Source organism: Rutilus rutilus (genome assembly GCF_951802725.1).
Source record: "Rutilus rutilus genome assembly, chromosome: 3".
In the NCBI taxonomy this organism is placed as follows: domain Eukaryota; kingdom Metazoa; phylum Chordata; class Actinopteri; order Cypriniformes; family Leuciscidae; genus Rutilus; species Rutilus rutilus.
In genome coordinates this window covers 37,731,704-37,755,200 of record NC_140211.1, presented here as the reverse complement: position 1 = coordinate 37,755,200, position 23,497 = coordinate 37,731,704, and the positions used below count along the sequence as shown (strand labels likewise).

The window sequence follows — 23,497 nt, the reverse complement described above, 5'->3', positions numbered from 1 at the left end:
CCTTGTTTCCACCACAGAATAAAAAATAAAAAAGATAATTGCGACTTTTTATGATGAGAATACATGTTTTCTTGAGCATCAAATTAGCATATTAAAATGACTTTTGAAGGATCATGTGACACTGAAGACAAGTAATGACTAAAAAGAATAATAAAATACAAAAGAGTCATTTTAAATTGTAATAATATTTCACAAATTTCTGTTTTTGCTGTATTTTTGATCAAAATAAATGCTGCCTTGGTGAGCGTAAGATAATACATTCAAAATCATATATATATATATATATACATACAGTATATATATATATATATATATATATATATATAGTACCAGTCAAAAGTTTGGAAACATTACTATTTTTTATGTTTTTGAAAGAAGTCTCTTATGCTCATCAAGCCTGCAGTTAAAAAAAAAAAAAAAAAAAAACAGTAATATTATGAAATATTATTACAATTTAAAATAATGGTTCTCTTTTTTAATATACTTTAAAATGTAATTTATTTTTGTGATGCAAAGCTGAATTTTCATCAGCAAGTAGTCTTTGGTGTCTTATGATCCTTCAGAAATCATTCTAATATGATGATTTGATACTCAGTTATTATCAATGATGGAAACAGTTGTGCTGTTTAATATATTTTTTTGGAATACTTTTTTCAGGATTCATTGATGAGTAAAACATTAACAGCATTTATTCATAAAAACAGCATTTATTCAAAATAAAAACATTTCTAACAATATAAATCGTTACCATCACCTTTTATCAATTTAACACATCCTTGTTGAATTAAAGGACTAATTTCTTTAAAAAAAAATAGTTATTGTTCCCAAACTTTTGAACGGTAGTGTATATTGTTACAAAAGATTTCTATTCTAAATAAATACAGTTCTTTTTAACTTTTTATTCATCAAATAATCCTGAAAAAAGTATCTCAGGTTATAAAAAAAATATTAAGCAGCACAACTGTTTCCAACATTGATCATAAATCAGCATATTAGAATGATTTCTGAAGGATCATAAGATACCAAAGACTGGAGTACTTGCTGATGAAAATTCAGCTTTGCATCACAAAAATAAATTACATTTTAAAGTATATTAAAAAAGAGAACCATTATTTTAAATTGTAATAATATTTCATAATATTATTTTTTTATTTTTTTATTTATTTTTTTTAACTGCAGGCTTGATGAGCATAAGAGACTTCTTTCAAAAACATTAAAAATAGTAACGTTTCCAAACTTTTGACTGGTACTATATATATATATATATATATATATACACACTCACCTAAAGGATTATTAGGAACACCCTACTAATACTGTGTTTGACCCCCTTTCGCCTTCAGAACTGCCTTAATTCTACGTGGCATTGATTCAACAAGGTGCTGAAAGCATTCTTTAGAAATGTTGGCCCATTTTGATAGGATAGCATCTTGCAGTTGATGGAGATTTGTGGGATGCACATCCAGGGCACGAAGCTCCCGTTCCACCACATCCCAAAGATGCTCTATTGGGTTGAGATCTGGTGACTGTGGGGGCCATTTTAGTACAGTGAACCCATTGTCATGTTCAAGAAACCAATTTGAAATGATTCGAGCTTTGTGACATGGTGCATTATCCTGCTGGAAGTAGCCATCAGAGGATGGGTACATGGTGGTCATAAAGGGATGGACATGGTCAGAAACAATGCTCAGGTAGGCCGTGGCATTTAAACGATGCCCAATTGGCACTAAGGGGCCTAAAGTGTGCCAAGAAAACATCCCCAACACCATTACACCACCACCACCAGCCTGCACAGTGGTAACAAGGCATGATGGATCCATGTTCTCATTCTGTTTACGCCAAATTCTGACTCTACCATCTGAATGTCTCAACAGAAATCAAGACTCATCAGACCAGGCAACATTTTTCCAGTCTTCAACTGTCCAATTTTGGTGAGCTCGTGCAAATTGTAGCCTCTTTTTCCTATTTGTAGTGGAGATGAGTGGTACCCGGTGGGGTCTTCTGCTGTTGTAGCCCATCCGCCTCAAGGTTGTGCGTGTTGTGGCTTCACAAATGCTTTGCTGCATACCTCGGTTGTAACGAGTGGTTATTTCAGTCAAAGTTGCTCTTCTATCAGCTTGAATCAGTCGGCCCATTCTCCTCTGACCTCTAGCATCAACAAGGCATTTTCGCCCACAGGACTGCCGCATACTGGATGTTTTTCCCTTTTCACACCATTCTTTGTAAACCCTAGAAATGGTTGTGCGTGAAAATCCCAGTAACTGAGCAGATTGTGAAATACTCAGACCGGCCCGTCTGGCACCAACAACCATGCCACGCTCAAAATTGCTTAAATCACCTTTCTTTCCCATTCTGACATTCAGTTTGGAGTTCAGGAGATTGTCTTGACCAGGACCACACCCCTAAATGCATTGAAGCAACTATCATGTGATTGGTTGATTAGATAATTGCATTAATGAGAAATTGAACAGATGTTCCTAATAATCCTTTAGGTGAGTGTATATATATATATATATATATATCTTGCCGACCCCAAACTTTTGAGTGTTAGTGTACATAAGAAGAAGCCTTTAGAATTACTAAGTTTTAGAGCAGCCTTTGCCTTGAGAGCACACCTAAGATGTCTTATAATGCTGTGTCGATTGGCAGCTCACTTCAGGTTTTGGACCAGGGCACAGGGGGACAGGGGTGACCAACAAAATGATTGAGGTGAAAGCTTCTCCACCCAGTGGATCAATGCAGGCTGGTTCTCTCAGCACCTTTATTCACCTATTTACCCCAACATTCAGACACTCTACTCAATAAATAGCAGCCTATATCTGCCATGGATCTGAAATGTCAAGGCAGGGGTGGAAGTGGTTCTTGGAAACAAGTGAATGTTTGATGTTTGCAATGAAAGAGGGTGACTGTAACTTCATCATGCTGTGCTACCACTGAATGTAAAAATGTGTATATCTAATTCCATGCTGAGATGAATGTAGATCATTTTAGTGATATAGAACACTGACTTTTCATAATGGCATGTGGGTGGCAATGTTATATTACGGTTAAACCCTACATCTAGCCCATTTTAACAGATTTTTTGCACACACACACAAAAAAGAAAAACACCTTTGTGCACAACCTTGGTGTTCATAAACGACCAGCCAGGTTTCCCATTTCCGCCACCCACACTAGAAAGGAAAAATAATGGTCATCCTCAGACTAAAAGCTCCGTCCTCCCTCCATCAAAGCGATAGGGCCATAATCCCGCCTAAAGCGCTAAATCCTCTGTATACTGACATAATGCCCTTTAAGCTCACTAATTCCTATCTCTCGCTCTCCCTCTTTCCCTCTTTTCTCTCTGTCTCTCCCTCTATCTTCTCTTTCACTCTCTCTTTAGTCCTACATTAAAACAAAAACAATTGCACTACAGTCATCAATCTAAGCGGTTGCTAGGAAACCTCCAGGGCAGTCTGATCAGTTTGTATTAGGGCTTTAGTCAGTAATGACTTCACTGTGCAGTTTATTGCACAATATGAAAACAAAAACAAGTGCTTAAAGATCAGAAAATCTGTAAACAAGAAGCTCTTGTCTGTCTGTCTGTCTGTCTCTCTCTCTAAGTGTGTGTGTGGTTCAGGTAAACGCTATTTTCTCAAACGCTTTGGCACATTTTTCGAAACGGTCTTAAAATTATCACAACTGTTTGCTGGAACATCAGAACTCTACAGCATGTCTGCAAAATGAAGTAACTCACCCAAAACATTTAATGCATGCTTCAAAACCTAGTTATTGTGTCAGTAAAATTGGCCATTGCCACCAAAAATCGTACTGGTCAATATGTTTAGATGTATTTTGCGCCGTGGACGTATTTGTTATACTGTATACAAATGTAGTGTTTTTTTTTCTACTTTTTTGTTGACAATTTGTTGATAATTTGTTGATTCTCTACAAGAATGTCAGTTTTGTCTAGCTGAATGCTCTTGTGTATCAAACTGAGCTTTTTAGATACAGATTTCAACAGTACAAAAATGTATAGGAAAAGTCAACACTGTAGTACCAACACTATCTCACGACCAATTCGTACGAATTCGTACGAGTGAGTAAAAGGTGGCTAATTCGTACGACCTCACTCGTATGAATTCGTACGATTTGTCTAAACCCACGAGATGGGTAGGTTTAGGGGCGGGGTCAGGGGTAGGTCATTCGTACGAATTCATACGAATTGGGCAACTCGTAAAATATACGATTTACCAAAAATCATATGAATTGGTACGAGTGAGGTTGTATGAATTCGTACGAATTAGCCACCTTGTAAAATTCGTAGTAAACGTAGTAAAAGAAAATGAACATTTGTATGTATACCGTTCATTTTTGTAGAAATGTTCTACATGTAAACTGAAAATTCACAGTTTCTTGTTCATTTTTTCACACTCTATTATGTCTTCCCCTAACACCTCCTCACATTCTTTTATATCGTCCTATTGCTCTTCCATGGCAAGCAACAGTGAATTTTCAGTTGACACATTTTTACAAAACGAATTGTACTGTATGAATACAAATGTATTTATACAGTATTGCTGAAGCTGCTGCTGTTTAGGGTTGTGACGTTCCTCCATGTTCAAAATAGTAGTGATTGTGCTGGGCAAACTCCATATTTATGCTTCCAAATTTGATTGGTTGATTAAGATTGTGATAACTATTTCAATAAAATGTCAGGCTATTTGTCAGTTTAACAGACATTACAAGCATTCCATGTACGATAATTATTGAATACACACGCATGTCCGACAGATTTTGATCACTAAATGCATCATTTGGCATGTGATATATATATCATTCAAGAATTGAGCCAAAGCGACTGAGAAAAAACTGTAATATCAAATACTAGTCACCATACAGGAAAATGTGGTCTACGATCAGTGGTGGTCCCAGACAAGCCCCACGCAGCACAATTATCATATCAAGGCTGCAATGTGAGATAAATGATAGCCAAATAGAGACATCGGCTGTCTTTTGGTGGGCTGAATATATTATGGAAATGTATATTTATCACCATTCTTTTTTGTTCAGCTATAGATATTTAGATCTGCTGTCTCTCAGCAAAGGAGGAGGCAGCAATGCTGTTGGACTCATCGGTGAATGTGTGTGTCTCTGTGTGCATTACAGCTTCATCCCTCCCCTGCTGTAGGGCAGATGGTTTCTACGCCAATCCAAGGCTTGAGTTATGACTCCCATATGGTCATAGTGCAGGCTGCCATCACTCCATAGCCACTCTCTCTCTCTCTGTGTGTGTGTGTGTGTGTGTGTGCTGCCACAGACAGTGTTATAAGGCTACGATACTGTGAGAACGAGATTTACAGAGATGGGGAGAGTCTGTATGTTTGTCAGAAAGTGAGAGGATGCAAAAGATAGAGAGAATGATGATGACGATTGATCTGTGTGGATTATATTTTTGGTTGAGAGACAAAGAAAAGAAAAAGAGTGTATTAGCTTGTGAGCTCTTTTGCTAGTAAGCAAACCCCAAGAATACCCTATAACACCACAAGGACAAATCAACAAATGAGGCTTTTTCTATTCATCAAAGCATTCAAAAATGTATCATGGTTTACAGAGATGCAAACAGATACTGTAATTGTGTGTGTGTGTGTGTGTGTGTGTGTGTGTGCGCGCGCGTGTGTGTGTGTAAATAAACCATGATACATTTTTGAATGCTTTGATGAATAGAAAGGATTTATTTGAAATAGGAATCTTTACTTACATTATGTCTTTACTTTTGATCAATTCAATGTATTTTTGCTGAATAGAAGTATATTTCTTTACATTTAGAACTCCATCACCCGATATTCACAGACAAGGCTTAAGCCTAGTCCCACACTAAAATGCATGTTTGAGCTGTTACCTGAAAGCAACTTGCACTGATGTATCTTAAAATACCAGTGCCATTGTTTTGTCTCAAGATGCACACCAGTGATGTTTTTATTTCCTAATTGAACTAAGCGCTATATAAGCCCTGTCTGTGAAACCAGGCCTAAAACAAATATAAATTCTACATTCTAAAACAAATATAGCATCTTACCCCAAAGTTTTGAATGGTAGAGCGAAAATTTTATTATACTATAATAGATGTATTAAAAGCATGTGATTATCCTAAACAACCGAACCTTGACCCCCTGCTCACAACATAGCGTTCACCACTTCCATTATCTCCAGGAAATGAAAAAAAAAAACGAGTTTATTTATTTACTTGTTTATTTATTTATTTGTATGTTTACATGAATCATCACATCCTTATGTGTTTCCATCTGTGATACTGTGCATGTGACGATGCCCTTGTTTGAGGGAGAGCATTATTCATGATTGTGTGTACATTTTAATCTACAGTATACTTGATATTTGTGTGGCTTTCAAGCTAAATGATAAACAGTACATGTCTGATGTTGTTGATGATGAGTGCTTCAAAACGAAGATGAGCTAAGCGTCACGGCCCAATTAAAAGCGTCAATCACATGCGCCCTCTCAAACTAACGCCTGCATGAGTGCACTACTCATAGCAGCACCTTGTCACTCATCTTAACATAAATTAGCTTTATTTAGAGGTGTTTAATATCATAATATCTCTTCTCAGATGGTCACCTCCCACACACACATAATGGGCACACAGTTCTGCTCCGAGACAAACTGAGACATGACAAGATTTATTCTGGATGTTTTTAAACTGACTGTGTTCATGTGTGTTCCATGTAGTGCCACTGACCTCCTTGAAGACTCATTTCACGGTCAGTTCTGTCCTACTAGTTGCTCTTTTGTAATAGCAAGATTTCCCATTTCCTAGCACCCTGTGTTCTCTCTTTCTCTCTCACACACACACATTCGCTATCTATCTATCTATCTATCTATCTATCTATCTATCTATCTGGGTGGTAAAACTTTTGACACCTGAGAGTGTGTTTGTGAGATAAGAGGACTGTTCGCTTAATCCCTCACACACACACTTTTTGTCCCTTCGCGCCATCCAATAAGGACGTGAAATGGCAGATGAGAGTCAGGAATGAAAGAATTATGGACAAATGAGAGAGTAATGAGAGAAGTTTGGTCTGTTAGGTTGTGTTGTAAAATGAAACTGATAAACATAAATATGTGTTTTATTACGCTGATTGCTGTACGTATTTGTGGCAGTTCGGAAATAAAATGTCTGGCGAGTGAAGGCCCGGGAATGGGCTCATTTTCCGCGTTCCGCTCCGTCTTGCGCACAGTTGAGTGCACGAGCCTTTCAAAGTATAGCCTAGTCCTTTGGTGGTGAGTGCGGAGAGACGTGTTGGGTGCATGCTCACTATCCAATGGACTTTGTTTTCAAGCGCTCAAGTGCCTCGCACATGTCCCTCCTGATGACGAAAATGACTTGCAAAAATTGGGCTGCACGCGGACAGTGTGTGTACAACAGCGCATGTGCGAGATACTTGAGCGCTTGAAAACAAAGTCCACTTGAAGCTTGGTTTATACTCCCCGCATCCGCACGAACGCGAAGGTGTGCACGTGCGCGGCAAAAATCACATTGTGGTGTGGGCGGTTGTGCGCATTAAATGCACGAGACCCATTTCACATGGCAGTGTGCATAGCATTTTTTGCAACTTTTCACTCGGCTCCGCTTCCGAAGATGCACGACTTCGAGGCAAATCTGATACATGTAGCCTACATCTCAACACACTGGCACCCAGTTTGCAAGTGTCTAAATTAGTTGCTTGCCTGTACAAAATGAGCCTATAGTAGCAGAAATAAGTAAAATATTACTTATACTCAAAAATAACTTTTTATGAAAATAAAGGTCCATATTTAATACAATGTTAATGTTCACAAACTAAATGAAAATGTTTAGTGAAATTATTTCGCTAATTTAGTAGTATATATTTTCTCATATCCATGTATTGTGTGCTAATGTCACAAGTAATAATCTCAAGGTTTACTGGGTTTTACACGATTCTTTTGTAGTGTGGTTTTGGTGAAGTGTACTAAAATAAGCAGTCACGTGTGTACTATTGGATGATTTAGAGGATAATTACTCCAAGTCGATCCCTGTCCTTTCAAAGAATAGTAAGGTGAGCACGTCAAGTGTAAATGCCTCGTGCGTTTGGGGAGGTGCGCGTGCGGTCAGCAGTGGCCCATGGTGCAGAGCCAGGCAAAAGTATAAACTAGGTTTGATATTGCGCACGCGCCGAACACGTTTTTCCGCGCTGCAGGGCCAAAGTTCAGTGTTTTCAACCACATAATGATTATTTTAGGTTTCAGACATATAAATTCACATAAGTATTAAAAACAAAACAATACATTTAGAGTTTGTAAAATACACACTGATGTCTATGGAAGCAGCAATAATAAGCCTTTCCATTATAATTAGACACGTTTTATTCATATCAGATACACATTGTGTAAGTAACTTTAAAGTTTACTCTATTCTTCTCCCAGTTCACCGGCCACTTACTTTCATGTATTTCGGGAGAAGTGGATGAATTCACGTGTTGTAAATCCAACAGATCCGATTCTCTGAACTGTGGCACAAACTAACATGGCGGCGCCCATCGCGCATACAGCTCAACTAACGTGTGTCACGTGACAAGCAATGACGCGTCACCGTGGAAACCATAAAGTGACACGCTAAAAAAAAAAAACGGTCGCCTTCAAAAATTCACGCTGGGGGGTCAGCCAGAATATTTTAAACTGATGTGAAAGGGATATGGGATGAGCTATATTTTGCATACAAGTATGTGTGCAATGTAACGTTCACTGAGCAGAGATGTTCCACTAATGATGATACTTCAGTTGGCATGTTCTTTACAAGGAAAGGAATGTTTCAACTGATGCAAATGTACCACAAATGTGTACACTGAGAAATAGTTTCTTAATATGGAAAGTGGATTGTACCACGTGTAAGCATGAGGTATACATTCCATTTTTAAACATAAGCAACATGTTTTTCTACCTTACAAGGAAGTTTAAAGTCGCTCAGTGGAGTATATAAGTTCAATATACTGTACCACCCCAGAGAAACATAAAGGCATGACGGGGTGAGGAGGAGAAATGTAGAGGCATGATGGGGTGAGGGAATGGAGAAATGGGGAACAGAGAAATCTGGAATGAAGACCACCTCTCATATAGCCTACACTGTAAAAAAATGCTGTAAATTTACAGCAGAAATTTACAGTACTGACCCGTTTTCTAAAATTACAGTTTCTTACCGTTAATTAGCACGTGATCTGTGGGGGAGGGAATGAACCGCGAACGACGCACTTTGGCAGTTGGCAAGAGTGACTGACACACGTCTTTCTCGGTGGAAGCACAGCTTTCATGTTGAAACTCATTTACAGGTACCAGACCACGGGTGAATCTAAAATAATTGTGTTCACTGTTAATCTTATTAATTTCGTGCTTTAAGACAGTGGATGTATGTAGCTAAATTTATTGTTCCTCAAAGTTAAACGCGCGCGCGCGTGTGTGTGTGTGTGTGTGTGTGTCCGTCTCCGAGCTCGCGCGTGCTTGCAGCTTTGCATATTTGTGTTCTTTCATTGTACAAGTTACCCTAATATAGAGGGAAATGTAAAATAAGTGCGTTCGTTGGATTATTGTATTAAGTAACGTTAGGTTTTTAAATTTACCGCCTTTCGCCAGTATGTTTTTTTTACGCTGTGGGGGATGGTGGAACAGCTAACGTTAGGTTCTTCTTTAGCACGAGACGAGTGAATTGCACACGTCTGTCTCATTGGAAGTTATATGAACTTATTAAATGTCAGTGTTATTATTTTGGCTTTTTTTACAGTATATGAGCACAATAATTTTAACAGCATACTTTTGCACTCGATACATTTGCTCCAACTAACGTTACATACATTAAGTCGTCGTCGATATAACAGAGGAAATTCACTTAAGTTTAATTTTAACTTGTTTCTCAAAGTTAAAACACACATGTGTGTGTTTTATAGCTGGATTGTGCTCTTCCATAGTGTAAAATGTTTACTTGCAAACTTTGTTCACACACATGCAGTACTTTACCTGCATTTGTGAGACACATGCGCATTCATATTCATGTTGCGAATGTCAGGTTTAATTGTGCATTACCTGCTTGTAATAAGAGTTTCAAAAAGTTTTCAGCTTTCAAAACTCACTGTTATCGACACAAAGAGGGGAAATCTAAGCTCAAATCTATGCCATTGACTTCATTTGAATTGACGTGTCATGTTGACTTGTGTCAAGTCAGGTGTGACACTATGAGTAGATTTTATCAGCATCTTAAAACTCACATTAGAGAGGGGAGAAGCGTTTCATGTCCATTTCAGCAATGTGACAAGTCTTTTTCAATTGTGTCCACTTTTACAGCGCATGTATCTAGAAAACACAGTGATTGTTCAGAGGTAAACCTGATTGATTCAGTTGCGCTTCCTCATAGCATGCATGAGTGCTCTGAACAGCATCATGAAATGCCACAGGACTTTCTTTGCAGTGATACTGATACTGATGGTGTGGAACAAGACACCTTTGGTGAAAGTGTGGACGAAGATCAGTTTTTGAGACATCTAGCTCTATTTTATCTCAAATTGCAATCAAAATGTCTGATTCCATCCTCCACTGTTCAAATAATTGTTGATCACCTTCAGGAAATTCATGAAATGAGTCACTCGCACCTGCTTTTTAAATTGAGAGAAAAATTGAGTGCATTGGAGGTTGCAGAAGCAGACATAAATGCTATTTTGGGAATTTTGCACAGTGAAAATCTCTTTGAGACTTGTAATTCACACAAACTTAAAACTGATCAAAAAAGAAAGACATTTTTCAAGAATACATTCAACTATGTAGCACCAGTTCCACTTTGTCTTGGGACAAATGAGGCAGGCAAAGAGTGTTTTGCTCAATATGTTCCGATTAAAGATACAATTGGTTCTCTATTACAGATTGACACAGTTACAGAACATCGCAAACAAGTATTTTCTGGTGTCCGTCCTCACAATGTTCTTCATGATGTATGGGATGGTAGCAACTTAAAAGGTAATGAGCTGCTCAATACAGACACCTCATCCTTTAGTTTAATCCTTTATCAGGATGCGTTGGAAGTAGCCAACCCACTGGGATCTGGCAGGAAAAAACATAAATTACTCTGTGTATATGCAACTCTTGCAGATATTCCTCCACATCATAGATCACGCATTGACCAGATGCAGCTTGTTTTGCTTTGCAGGGAGCAAGACTTCAAGTATTTTGGCCAGGACAAAGTGTTTAGCCCTCTCATCAAAGACCTTAAAGACATTGAGGTAAGTGGCATTAATTTGCCTGATGGAACAGTGTACAGGGGAACGCTGTCTGCAATTTGTGGGGATAATCTGGGCTCCCATGGCATTGGTGGATTTGTGGAAAATTTCACAAAAAGTGTGCATTTTTGCAGATACTGCAATATAGAAAGGGAAACGTTTAAAAAAGATCCCTTGTTCAAAGTAAGTAAACGCACTGTACAGTCGTATAGGGATCTTGTTCAAAGTCAGACAAGTAATGCCACATCCAATGCCACTGGAGGTGTCAAATTTGACTCCGTGTTTAATGGACTACGTTACTTTCATGTGTGTCAGCCTGGGCTACCCCCCTGTCTGGGACATGATATTTTTGAAGGTGTTGCATCATATGATTTAGCATTGTACATTAATAATTTTGTCACAGTGGAGAAGCTGTTCACTTACCAGGAGTTAAATCGACGAATAAATAATTTAACATACTTTGGTAATGATGCAAACAACAAACCCAGTGATGTTGTTCCTGGGAGTGAAAAACTTTCTGGCCATGCAGTTCAAAATTGGTATTTTCTTAGGATGTTGCCAGGATTGATTGGAGACAAAATTGTAAACCCATCTGAAAATGAGACTTGGCAGCTGGTTTTGCAACTACGAGAAATAGTAGAACTTGTATGTGCACCAGCTGTGTCCACTGGTCAGATAGCTTACTTGCAGGTTCTAATTGATGAGTATTTGCATACTCGATGGCAGTCTTTTCCCAGTCATCCACTCAGACCAAAACACCATTACATCAGTCACTATCCTGACCTGATTTTTCACTTTGGCCCTCTAATTCGTTTGTGGACACTGCGATTTGAGAGCAAACACTCCTATTTTAAACAGTGTGCTCGCAAATCACATAACTTTAAGAATTTGTGTCGAACACTCGCTGAGAAGCATCAGCTTCTTCAGGCATATCTGTATGCTGGCAGCTACTTCCCACAAGACATTGAAGTAGAAAAAAGCACAGAGTTTTACCCAGGTGATTACAATGAAGACATCAGACGCTCAGTTTCAAATATGAACTTTGAGCCTATGAACACTGAGGTAGCCAGTGATGTTACAGTGAGAGGCACAAAATACAAAAAGAACATGTTTGTATTGATCAGTGACTCTGATGAGGGGCTTGTAGTTGGAAAGATCAAGCTAATTCTCATTCATCAGGGTGTGTCTTTACATTTTGTTACTCAGGAATATCAGGCTGTTCGCCTTCCAAATATGGGCGTTTACAGAATTACACCAGCAGAAAGAACATGCTGTGTAGATCTAAGGAATATTTTGGATTATTACCCATTGTTTGAGTACACTGTGTGTGGCATGCCTGTACTAATTCTGCACCACTCTTTTCTTTTCTCTTTTTTGTAGAAAAATGTCTACCTGGTTTGAGGAGGTTAAATGTATAATTCTTCAGGCATTGCCCAGCCTGCCTCCTGACATTCTCCACCAGATCATTTCCAGTCTTCAAAGCTCAGGACTAGAATGCAAAGACGACCTCAAATATGTTCAGCAAGAAGACCTTAAGGACATTTTACCTGTCATTCAAATCAGAAAGCTTCTTCAAATTTTTAAATCAGGTATGATGACATTTTAATCTTAATCTAAACTAAATAAGTATCTATTTTAGTGAACAACATTTTTCCAACAAAATACATTAACTAAATTAGGCTATTCTACATAGTTCGAGCCATTGAAATCTTTTAGTGGTCAGAAATGTAACTTAATTATTTTAATCTCTTTACTAAACTTTATTGCTTTTCTCTATGCTGTGATATTTGAAACCCTTTCAGAAACAGAGATGGTTACTCTGAATTTAGATGTACTACCAGCTCCATCAGTGTGTTCTTCATCTTCGTCTTGCCTTGCATCTCACTCAGAGGCTTCCAGGCCAAGCCTGACCTTCACACAAATGCCCAGCATTTCCAAGACATGGGCTGAAACTTTTCAAGTCCCTTGGGACAACATGCCTCCTGAAATCCGAACGGCAATCTCTACAGGAAAAAGACCGAAACCTGCAGAAAGGCGCCAGATGGTTAGAGTTCTGGTTGACGAAATGCGCAAGTTTGAACTTTGCCCAACACGTGCCCAGTGTCTTACAATCTGTCAAAAGATTGTAAGGGAGAACCCTAACACTTTTGGAGACAAATTTCCAAATGGCTCATTAATAGGAGCGGGATATACATCACTCCTAATTCAAGTGAAGACGAGGGTTGAAAATTTGAACCGTGAGAGCAGCTTTGTCTGTCATCGAGCAAAGCCAAACTCAGGATGCAAAAGAGGACCAACGGACACCTATGGCTGTGTGAGATTTGAACCGCACCTTCCCCCTGAAGAGACTGCAGAGACAATAGAGTCCAAACGTCAAAGACTGCATGACATTTACAGCCATGAGGGAATTGTCAGTGTAGAGAGAGCAGAAGTAAACACTCTTATGGAGACTACATTCTGTCTTTTGCGTCAGAAACTAAATTCCATACCAGCACCTTCAGTAGAAGACATTAGGAGCCAGTGGCCATACCTCTTCCATCAGAAGTCTATTTGTGCCCACTTCAAGTTGCTAACTGACATTGATGTGCTGAAAGCCTTTGACATGTCCATGAAAGAATGCGGAAAGGCTATCGTTGAGTACTTCAAGAGCAAATCAAAGAATGAAAAGGTGAAGGATGTCCTGTCCCACTCCCAGCCTGAAAACACAGAGATGGCACACCTGCATATCAAGCTTCTAATGTCCCATTTTCAGGAACATGAAGATGGACTGGTGTTGCATGCAGATGTGAGTATTTAGTTTTCTTTTTTACTTTATTAAGTGATGATATGTATTCTGATTTGTGTATTGTGTCCTCTTCAGGTTGCTGCATCTGCAGCTGATGTTGAGAAGAAACTTATTCTACCTGGAAGTCCTCGTCTTATTTTACTGGGTTAGTATGTTAAGAAGAAACATTGACAAATGGGGAAGATACAATAAAATAAAATAAAACATTTCTATTGTATACAGTTGTTAAAGAATAGTTCACCCAAAAATTAAAATTGTCATCGTTTACTTAACCACATGTTGTTCCAAACCTGTATAAATTGATTTGCTCTTGAATACTCCACACTGTTGTATTTTTTTCCTACTATGGAAAGCAATGGTGCCTCACAACTGTTGGGTTACAAACATGCTTCCAAATATATTCGTTTGTGTTCAGCAGTAAATTAAGACAGAATAACATTTTGGGGTGAACTATCCATATCCATTTACAATGAAGTCTTCTCAAAGGCAGATATTTAAATGAGTTGCACCAATGTTTTCGTTATTGTTATATATTTATGGTTGGTTGGTTTATTTATTTTGTTTGTTTGTTTTTGCTGTTTTTATTTTAGGTATGGGAGAGCAGACAAATGCTGTCCGATGGATGATAAGCCTAGAAGGCCGTGTTATTTGTGAGTGTGTCCAGTCATCATTTTTGACTGCACTTTCAACACTGTTTGCCGTGTACTACGTCTTCAACCTGCAGTATCAAGAGGAGGCTTGTTGCACATTGGAGTTTCTTCAAAGGTATGACACTTAAGTCCTTATTGCTTTGTTTTTTGGTGGGTTTTTTTACCTTTCAGAATCATCTTCATAAGAATTTTGATGCATCATTATTGCATTCAATGGTAATTTGTTATATAACTGTCTTTAGACGCTTCGTCGGAATAAACCCAGAAAGAGGCTCAAAGACCTGCAGAGGCAAGGTGGTCTCCAAGAAGACGGGCAAGGTGGTGAATAAAAAGTCTTCCACAGTTAATCCAAAGGTTGCCTCTCTACTGAGAAATCTTGCGGATTTCGAGTGGGATTTCATCTAGGTAAGTAAATTTGCACATACACACTAATTTATGTACCTGCTTCCCATTAAAGTTGTTACAGTATACCAGCTTTTTTGTAGAACAGTTTACAATACACTACTAAAAGCTCTTTTCACTTTAATTTCAGATGTGCTTTACAATGTATTACTAAAGTGTGTGTCTTTCCAAACCCGTAAGACTTGTTCATCTTCAGAACTCAAATGAAGATATTTTTAATGAAATCTTTCTGTCTACACAGCCTACAAAACTACTACTTTTAGGGCCGGTTTCACAGACAGGGCTTAGATTAAGTCAGGATTAGGCCTTAGTTCAATTAGGGTATTTAAGTAGCTTTTATAAACATGCCTTAGATAAAAAACCTTTACTGGTGTGTAAGGGTGTCACGAATTTTCTCTCTTTTCATATTCCTCTTTAACCAGAACTTGAAACTGCAAAAAAAAGTGAACTTGTTTTTTTTTTGTGAACTTGAATGTCATCATGTTACAATAGAGAAATTAGATGGCAGGTTATTTTGTTTAAGTTTCCAATTGACTGAAGATATATTGTTACATTATGTTGTTAATAAACGTGACAATGTAGTGTGTGGTACATTGCAAACAAAGGTCAGATATTATTATATTGCTTAAAAGTCTAAAAATGGCATAGCTTGTGCTTTAAAAAAAAAAATTTAAATCAAGAATCGAATCGAACCGTGACTTTAGAATCGAAAATGTAATCGAATCGAGGATTTGGAGAATCGTGACACCCTTACTGGTGTGCATCTTGAGACAAAACAATGGCTCTGACATATTTTAAGAAATTTCAGTGCAAGTTTCTTTCAGTTAAAACAGCTCAAACATGCATTTTAGTCTGGGAATAACTTAAGGCTTGTCTGTGAAACTGGGGGTTAAGGTCTTTAAAGTAATCCAGGAGACTCCAGCGGTTTAACTTCAGTTTGATGAAGAAACGCAAGTGCTTTTTGTGTGCAGGGGAAAAAAAAATTAACACTTGCGCCATGACGCATGCGTGTTAAACATACTTTGTGTGGGCTTTTTTGCTTCAGAAAATTGAGGTTAAACCCTGGAGTCACATGGAGTATTTTAATGATGCCTTTACTACCTTTCTGATGCTTGAAAGTGCTGTGAAGGCTGTCCGTGGAGTGACCGAAAGTTCTCAGATTTCATTAAAAGATATTCGTTTGTTTTCCGAAGATAAACAAAAGTGTTACGAGTTTTGAAAGTCATGAGGATGAGTAATTAATGACAGTTTCCATTATTTGGGTAAACTAGCCATTTAACCCTGGGCCTTTTCTAAACCCCAGATAAACAGCATCCTATGTTATATTGATTAATGTTTAGCATTGCTCATAATATACCCAGGGTTTATTTGCATATTTGTCATTGCCATTGATTTTTGAATGCTGCTCATGACCCAAAGGCTATGATTTTTGTAGTGTAGCATTATGTTGCTTTTTGACATGTTCTTCTGACACTTTATTTTCAAGCAAACAACATACAAATTTATTTAAAGTTTTTTCCCCCCATTTTTTTTTTTATCTTTCAGACTACACCTGCATCAGTTTGAAGATTACGGCATATTCCTGGCCTGTTCCTGTTCCAAATATTTGCCAGGTTTTGACTTCGATTGACTGACTGTTATTAAACTAAATTGTGCAAAAATGTTCACACCATTTACTATTTCATAAAGGCTGTTTTTAGGGGAATGGGCACCCCAAGCACATTCTTGGCCTGTTCCTGTACCAAATACAGGTTTTGACTTTTATTAAACTAAAATAAATTTGCACCGTTTACTATTTCTTAAAGGCTGCTTTTAAAACACAAAAAGACTGCTTATTCTATTGGACGTGGTTCAGTTGTTATGATTTGCTTTTTTTTTTCTAAGCATTCAGATTATTTGTCACTAAACTGTCAATAAATTGTGTGCTATAAGAAATACCCTCTTGAGCTGTTTTTTTTTTCTTGGGAAAATCTTCTAAATGAAATATTACAATACCAGCTTATTTGTACAAGTATAGATATTAAAGTTAATAAAGAATATGTATCTTAGAATACAGTAATGAAACTGCAGGATTACGGTACAAAGCTGGAAACCCTGCTGCCAGTATTTTACTGTTAAATTATAGAAAAGCTGTAATTTAGATTACGGTAATGAAAATGTAAAATTACGGTACACAGCTGGAAACCCTGCTGCCAGTATTTTACCGTTAATTTACATGTACAATTTTTTACAGTGTATGCTTGTTCTTGTTCTTCTCTCATATGCCTGATACATGTATACAAATAATAAATATCAATCTCTCGACAAAGTAACTGGTGTAGCATCCATGATTCAACCATAACGGGGGAAACATGATTTTCAAATCTACAGTTTCTCTTTGTTTTCCTGTTTCCTTTGTTCTATGCTCCGTCTGTCATTAGTTACCATGGTTATGGTTATTCATTATATGATTAATTAGATCGCACATATTTACATTTGAGTTCATTGTCTTGTGTTTATTAGCCCTTCCATTTGTTGTCTTTGTCTGGTGTTGGATGTGTTTAAGTACACACTATTGCTTTGTTCCTGCCTTTTATGTTGTTAAATTTAAAGATAACGCTAATATTTACGTGAAACCTTCATATTCGTCATCATTTGTGGACCAGAACGTAACACCAACATAGTTTAGCTTCTAGTGAACAGTACTGTATGTATACTGGAGGAAACACTTTACAACATTGAAATGCTTGTAAAGTGCACTGATTTACATTTCATAGGATAATTTTACAGTAACCTTCAGTGTATCATGAAACTATGATCTATTATTCATCTAGTCGATTCATCTGTCAAGCTCTCTAGCTCTGTATCTATTTATCTACACATCTGTCTGTCACCTTCCCCGTTCATTCATCACTTGACTTTAACCCGCTGAAGAGTGAAAGCAAAGTAAAGCAAATTCTTTGAAGGATGAGTCTAACTTCCAAGCCAAGGCCTCCTGTTGATTTAATGGAAGCATCTCCTGCGGGGCATCGTTGGTGGAAATTGATAAACTCATGAAGTTCAGGAACAGTTGATGTATGTGTATTATACATAGCCTATTCCATTCAAAAGTTTGGTGTCCGTGTTGCGTTTAAGAATGAGCAGTTTTATTTAGCGAGGACGCATTGAATTGATCAAAATTGAGAGTAATACATTTAACATTGTTACAAAAAATAAAAATAAAAATCATTACGTAAATGCTGTTCTATTCAAAGAATCCTGGGGAAAAAAAAAGATATAACATTTTCTACACAAATATTAAACAGCACCTTTTTTCAGCAAGACAAAATATTATCAAAGTAAAAGTCCTGAAACATAAAACGCAGGGGAAAACACAGGCTATTTCATGGTTTTATATGTAATTGTAATTAAATGTTGGTTTGCTATAACTTTCTTTGAAACTTCAACAGGGCTAAAGGTACACCTTAAGAAATATATGTTTGCAGAATTTATTTTTTGTTGTTGAACCTTGATGGAGCAACAGATTTTGTTTGAAAAAATTTCTAAACTATTTTAAGTCGTAAAGTGAGCAGGATATATTAAAATGTAGCGCATGGATTTGGCAGGCATGTATTTATGATACTAAGCGGGGCAGTCGGTCTCGGAGCCTGCCCTCTCTAGCTCAACAGCGCCCCACAGTTTTACAATGTAAATCTGTGGTGAAAAATGGAACTGCAGCGCTGTCTAATTGAGAGCCATTGGGGCAGATTTCTGGCTGCCCCGCTTATTTTCACCTCACGTAAACCTCGCTCCAGAACAAGACGATATCAGTCCACTTCCGCTATTTGTATGCATCAGGTCAGTAACTAGTAAGCATGTCTGCTCTTCCTATATGTGGAGTACCATATCAAATTAATGAAAGTATAAACCTTTTAGTTTAAACATGCTCATGTGAATAGCTTTTCTATACAGTAGTTCTGTTGTGTTTGTTTTGTGTTTGTTCTAAGAATAGACATGCTTTTGTTTTCTTCACTGCATGGAATTCCTAACTTGCAACATTCTAAAACAACATTCAGAAGCAATAATTAAGGCAATTCTAGATTGCATTCTATGCGTTTGAAGTCTGCCAATCATCATTAGAGCGCCACCCTCAGGCCGAATAACGCAAGGACATCAGAATTCTGATGTGTTCAGCGATTAGAATATAAAGTTTACAAAATGTGTATCATAAACTAGCACAAAGATCCAGAATCTGCCCTACCTAAATTTATGGTCAGGAGCAGCTACTGACTATTGATACAAAAACTTTAGCTGAAATAATAGGTTTTAATAATGTCTTATTTAATTAATTACTTTCAAAACAATTAATTTAGCAACGTTTGTACTATTTTCTGTTTATTTTGATAAATACAGTAATAAATGTTTGCACAGTAAATATACTGTCATTAAAATCTGTTCATTTTAAAAATACAGAAACAAATTTATTTTAATTCTGAAAGCATAGAAGGTTATCCCATAATAATTTAATATAGCATTACAATAGTAACAATACGTTCTATATTCTATTATATATGATTAATATCATATTTTAAATATGATGGTTTCATTATAAATATAGTGATTATCTCTAAGGTGGACACCCAACTTAATATGCTATTTATCATCTGAATATAACCATGTGATGTCAACAAATGTAAAAGGTCAGCCAGATATTTATTATCATGTTAATTATTGTGGCTTTCGCCCCGACAACAGGGGTGGCTTTTACCCCAAATACCACACTTTTACATATTCTCCTGTTATTGAAAAACTGTTGATTATTTACCTTGAACAAAACTGAAAATCATTAACAAGATATTTGTCTCAAAATATAGATGTGGCGAGCAGGACGAGGCAGAGGGCCGTGAGAGAACGGCGCCTGCGCGAAGCACCGTTCTCGTATCTCTCATGGAAGAGCGGAAGCATAAAAGGAGGAGCGACAACAGTGAAGAACGAGAGAAGCCAGGCCTGGATTTTACGTTGTGTTTTGTTTCTGTTTTATAATATGTGGCAGCAGTCGTCCATGAGGGAATGCTGCCTTTACTTTCGTTGTGTATTTGTTTATTTTATTATTAAAGTTTTTGAATGTTCGCCGGTTACCACTAGCCTGACTACGTCAGACTTCGTACTTCCGCTCAATTTCAGTTCGCTTCTGTACTCAGTCTGAGATAGCGACCTATCTCCCAGTTTTCCTCCGGCCTCAAAACAGCCGGCCAATCAACGAACAGAGGGTGGGCTGAGAGCCGTGACGTAGACGCTGATTGTACCGTGGATGCGTAGATTTACTTCACATAATCTGCAAAAGTCGTTCACAGCCATGTTCACTCCGGTATTTCGCTCGATGGTTTAGTTTTTGCATCATACATGTGTTTACAGTGGAAGTTTGATGCGGCTGAGCCGGCGCATAACACACGTCATAACCAAACGTTATGTGATTGGCTTACGGGTAACCAATGATTTTAAACTTCAGACAAGCGCCCCCGCAAGAAAGAAAACGCTTTTCAATTATGCCCTTCCAGACTCTGTCTACAAAGCAAAGCAGAGTTTGGTATTTCCAGGCTAGGTTCCCACCTCCTTCCCATAACAACAATGAACCGCATTACAATAGACAATAATTTTATTGATTCTTATTTGCTACTTAAATCTACAACATAAAAAAAAAAAAAAAATCGTGATCGCGTCAAGGATCAGCCAAATTTTCACGTGCATCTTGAAAAGTGGGTGTTTAGGAAAGTGCTGCGGCAAGTTTTTGTACCATCTAGTGGTTTAGAGGAGAATAAATTAATATACACCTTTTACCACAGTGCGCCTTTAGCCCTGTTGTACCCTACCTAATAATAATAATCAGTGGGTCTTCATCATTTAAATGATAAAACAGAAACGTTACAAGATGGATTATCCTTCATGTCACCCTTAAATGAGTCTGTCTACACCACTGTTGACAGAACAAATAGCAGAATTAGACGGCAGGGTTGTATGCATATTTAGGTGGTTTGCTTTGGCTGAGGTTCATGAAATGTGCCTCATGAACGCATTTAATTAAAGACATTTGCTGAAATCGGCAGTGCTAAAGCTGATGAATTGTTGGCCAGCCCCTGTTAAATAAGGAAAACGTGCACATCACTACTTTTTCTCATCCATTGAGGGTTTTAAGTTATTTAAGCTTTTTATTTCAAAGCTACATTATCACTTCAATAGTCCATTCTTTAAAGGTCTTCAGTACCATTCTCAGTCAGAGGTCATATTTAAATGTATTTTAAGAGACAAAACAGAAGTCTAAAATTGCTGTCTGAGTCTCTGTGTTCAAAGGTTCACTGACCTGGACAATGTCAAGTCGTAAGTGGCAAGACTTTCGTCTTTGAAAAAATTGTTCAAATGAATAGCATGTGATCGAAATTCCACGCATGCCGTTTATTACATTTGAAAGGTGACTCGTCCCCTGAATCGTGGCTCGCGGCTTGTTCTGACTGTCATTTGAAACTCAAGGCCTCACTGAATAGCCTCTTGTAATCTGGTTGATTTAATGAAAGCATAAGTGACAGGATTAAAAATTTGTTAGCACCAGCTCAAAAGCCATTCTTTAACACTACATATTGAACTCTAAAAGTCACATCTCTAATTGCCTGCAGGGTTGAAGAGGGCGGAAATTGGGTTTCTGCTTCATACTGGGACTAAAGGAGAAACGTTAACTGTGGCAAAACACTGAATGAATTGCCATTTCCCATCTCTACATCAAGATTTTGTTTAGCAGGAGCAGACTATTCCCTATTTTTTTTTTTTAAGAATATACATGAAAGCATGTACGAGGACCAAGGAAGGGCAGCTGTTTGGGTGGTAGATGAATGACAAGGCTATTGCCTTTCATTTCATCCCTTTCTCATTCTCTCCTCTATTTACACTTCGATCTTCCGTTGTCATGTTGTATCCACGTCTACTTTCAAACAACACTCCTCGCTTCCTCACTGATAAAAATGATTATGTGGTGAAGTAAATTATACAGGAAAACATAAAAAAGTTAGTTCAAGCAAGAATAAAAAGTAAAAAAAAAAAAAAAAGTAAATTATTAGTACTCAATTCAAGCTTGTAGACATTAAAGCGTAAATATCAACAATATAAAATTAAGTAAAACCTTCTCAACTTTTCTAATACTGGTGTTCCCATCATGCACTGGGGCCATGAATAATTAATAATGCACTGTTTTATCATTGATTTTGTTGTTAGATTTGGTAACTTGCAATTTTGTGACATCTGGAGTTCATTTTCTACTCAAAATTACACATTCGTATTGTGTACCAAGTATTGAGGTCTCTGTGTTCAGGTGCCATGCTACTTCTATTATATAGATACAGTATGAAATCTATACAGTATCTATTGTAAGTAAATCTTGGTTCAATTCAGTGTTATTCAGTTTGAGTAAAAAGTTAATTTTGTTAAATTGACTTTAATTAATGAAGTAGAAGTTAACTAATTCTATATGTGAATTTAAATATTTTAAATATAATTAATTAATATTTACTAAATTTCTCCAATGAAATGTTGTCAGTTAAATGTCAAATGAATGTTAAGATCAATAGTAAGTAGATTCTACTTGATAACAGGTTAGTTGTACAGAGCAGTAGCAGTAAAATGTACAATGTGTTAGTGCAAATTGTTACTAGGATTTTACCAAGTAAATCCTCCAAGTAAAATTTTTTTTTTTCAGTGCTCTTTGACCTCTGGCTTTAGGATTTCTGAACACCAAAGCCAGTAACATAAACAGACTCACTGTCCCCTCATTCCGAATCATTTTAATCATTTTTCACTAAGTGCTGTATTGACTCCTTTCACTCTACAGGCTAAGTGCTGCACAGATCCCAGCATGCTTTGCAAGCCCAATTCAGATAATTAGGCCCGGCTGTGTCGATCAATAATGCCAGCTGGAAATAGGGTGGACAACAGATCACACCCCGGGCTGAGAGTGGTAGCACCAGAGGGAAGGATAGAGGGAGCAGAGGGGGAAAGAAGAGAGATCAGCAGGTGAGGCGCTTGGGAAGTGCTGAGTGATTTGTTCAGATATACTGCAAGGTACTGAGGACATGAGGAGAGGGCTAGGGGAGGCAGAAGGCATGCAGAGAGACTGTGGAGAAACATACATTGCCTACATCCGTCAAGCAAGGTTTTTTTTTTTTTTTTTCTACAGCATGATGGGGACTTTCTGTTGTTATTATGCAGAGCTAATGAGATTTTCTCTATTTATTAACTAACTCTAATTTTTTTTGGGGGGGGGGGCAATTTCAGATTTTCATTAAAACATTACTTATGATGTGCATCAAGCTGTTTTCCTCGAGGGAGCCGTTTTAGACCAGCATTGTTACTGTTAAGTGAAAATAAATCTAAAACTAATAAAACAT

The 23,497-nt window shown here is 37.5% G+C and overlaps 1 protein-coding gene across 1 annotated transcript; it reads left to right on the top strand.

The window, feature by feature from the left end:
* Positions 1–9,319: 9,319 nt before the first annotated feature.
* Positions 9,320–15,113, top strand: LOC311287465 (uncharacterized protein; the record flags this gene model as incomplete). The annotated part of the gene is made up of 8 exons (XM_084404332.1): positions 9,320–9,341; positions 10,920–11,013; positions 11,204–11,276; positions 12,654–12,862; positions 13,076–14,058; positions 14,134–14,203; positions 14,649–14,823; positions 14,951–15,113. Exons 4-8 carry the CDS (start codon positions 12,658–12,660, stop codon positions 15,111–15,113), a joined length of 1,596 nt encoding a protein of 531 aa, XP_084260458.1. The 5' UTR covers positions 9,320–9,341; positions 10,920–11,013; positions 11,204–11,276; positions 12,654–12,657.
* Positions 15,114–23,497: the final 8,384 nt, after the last annotated feature.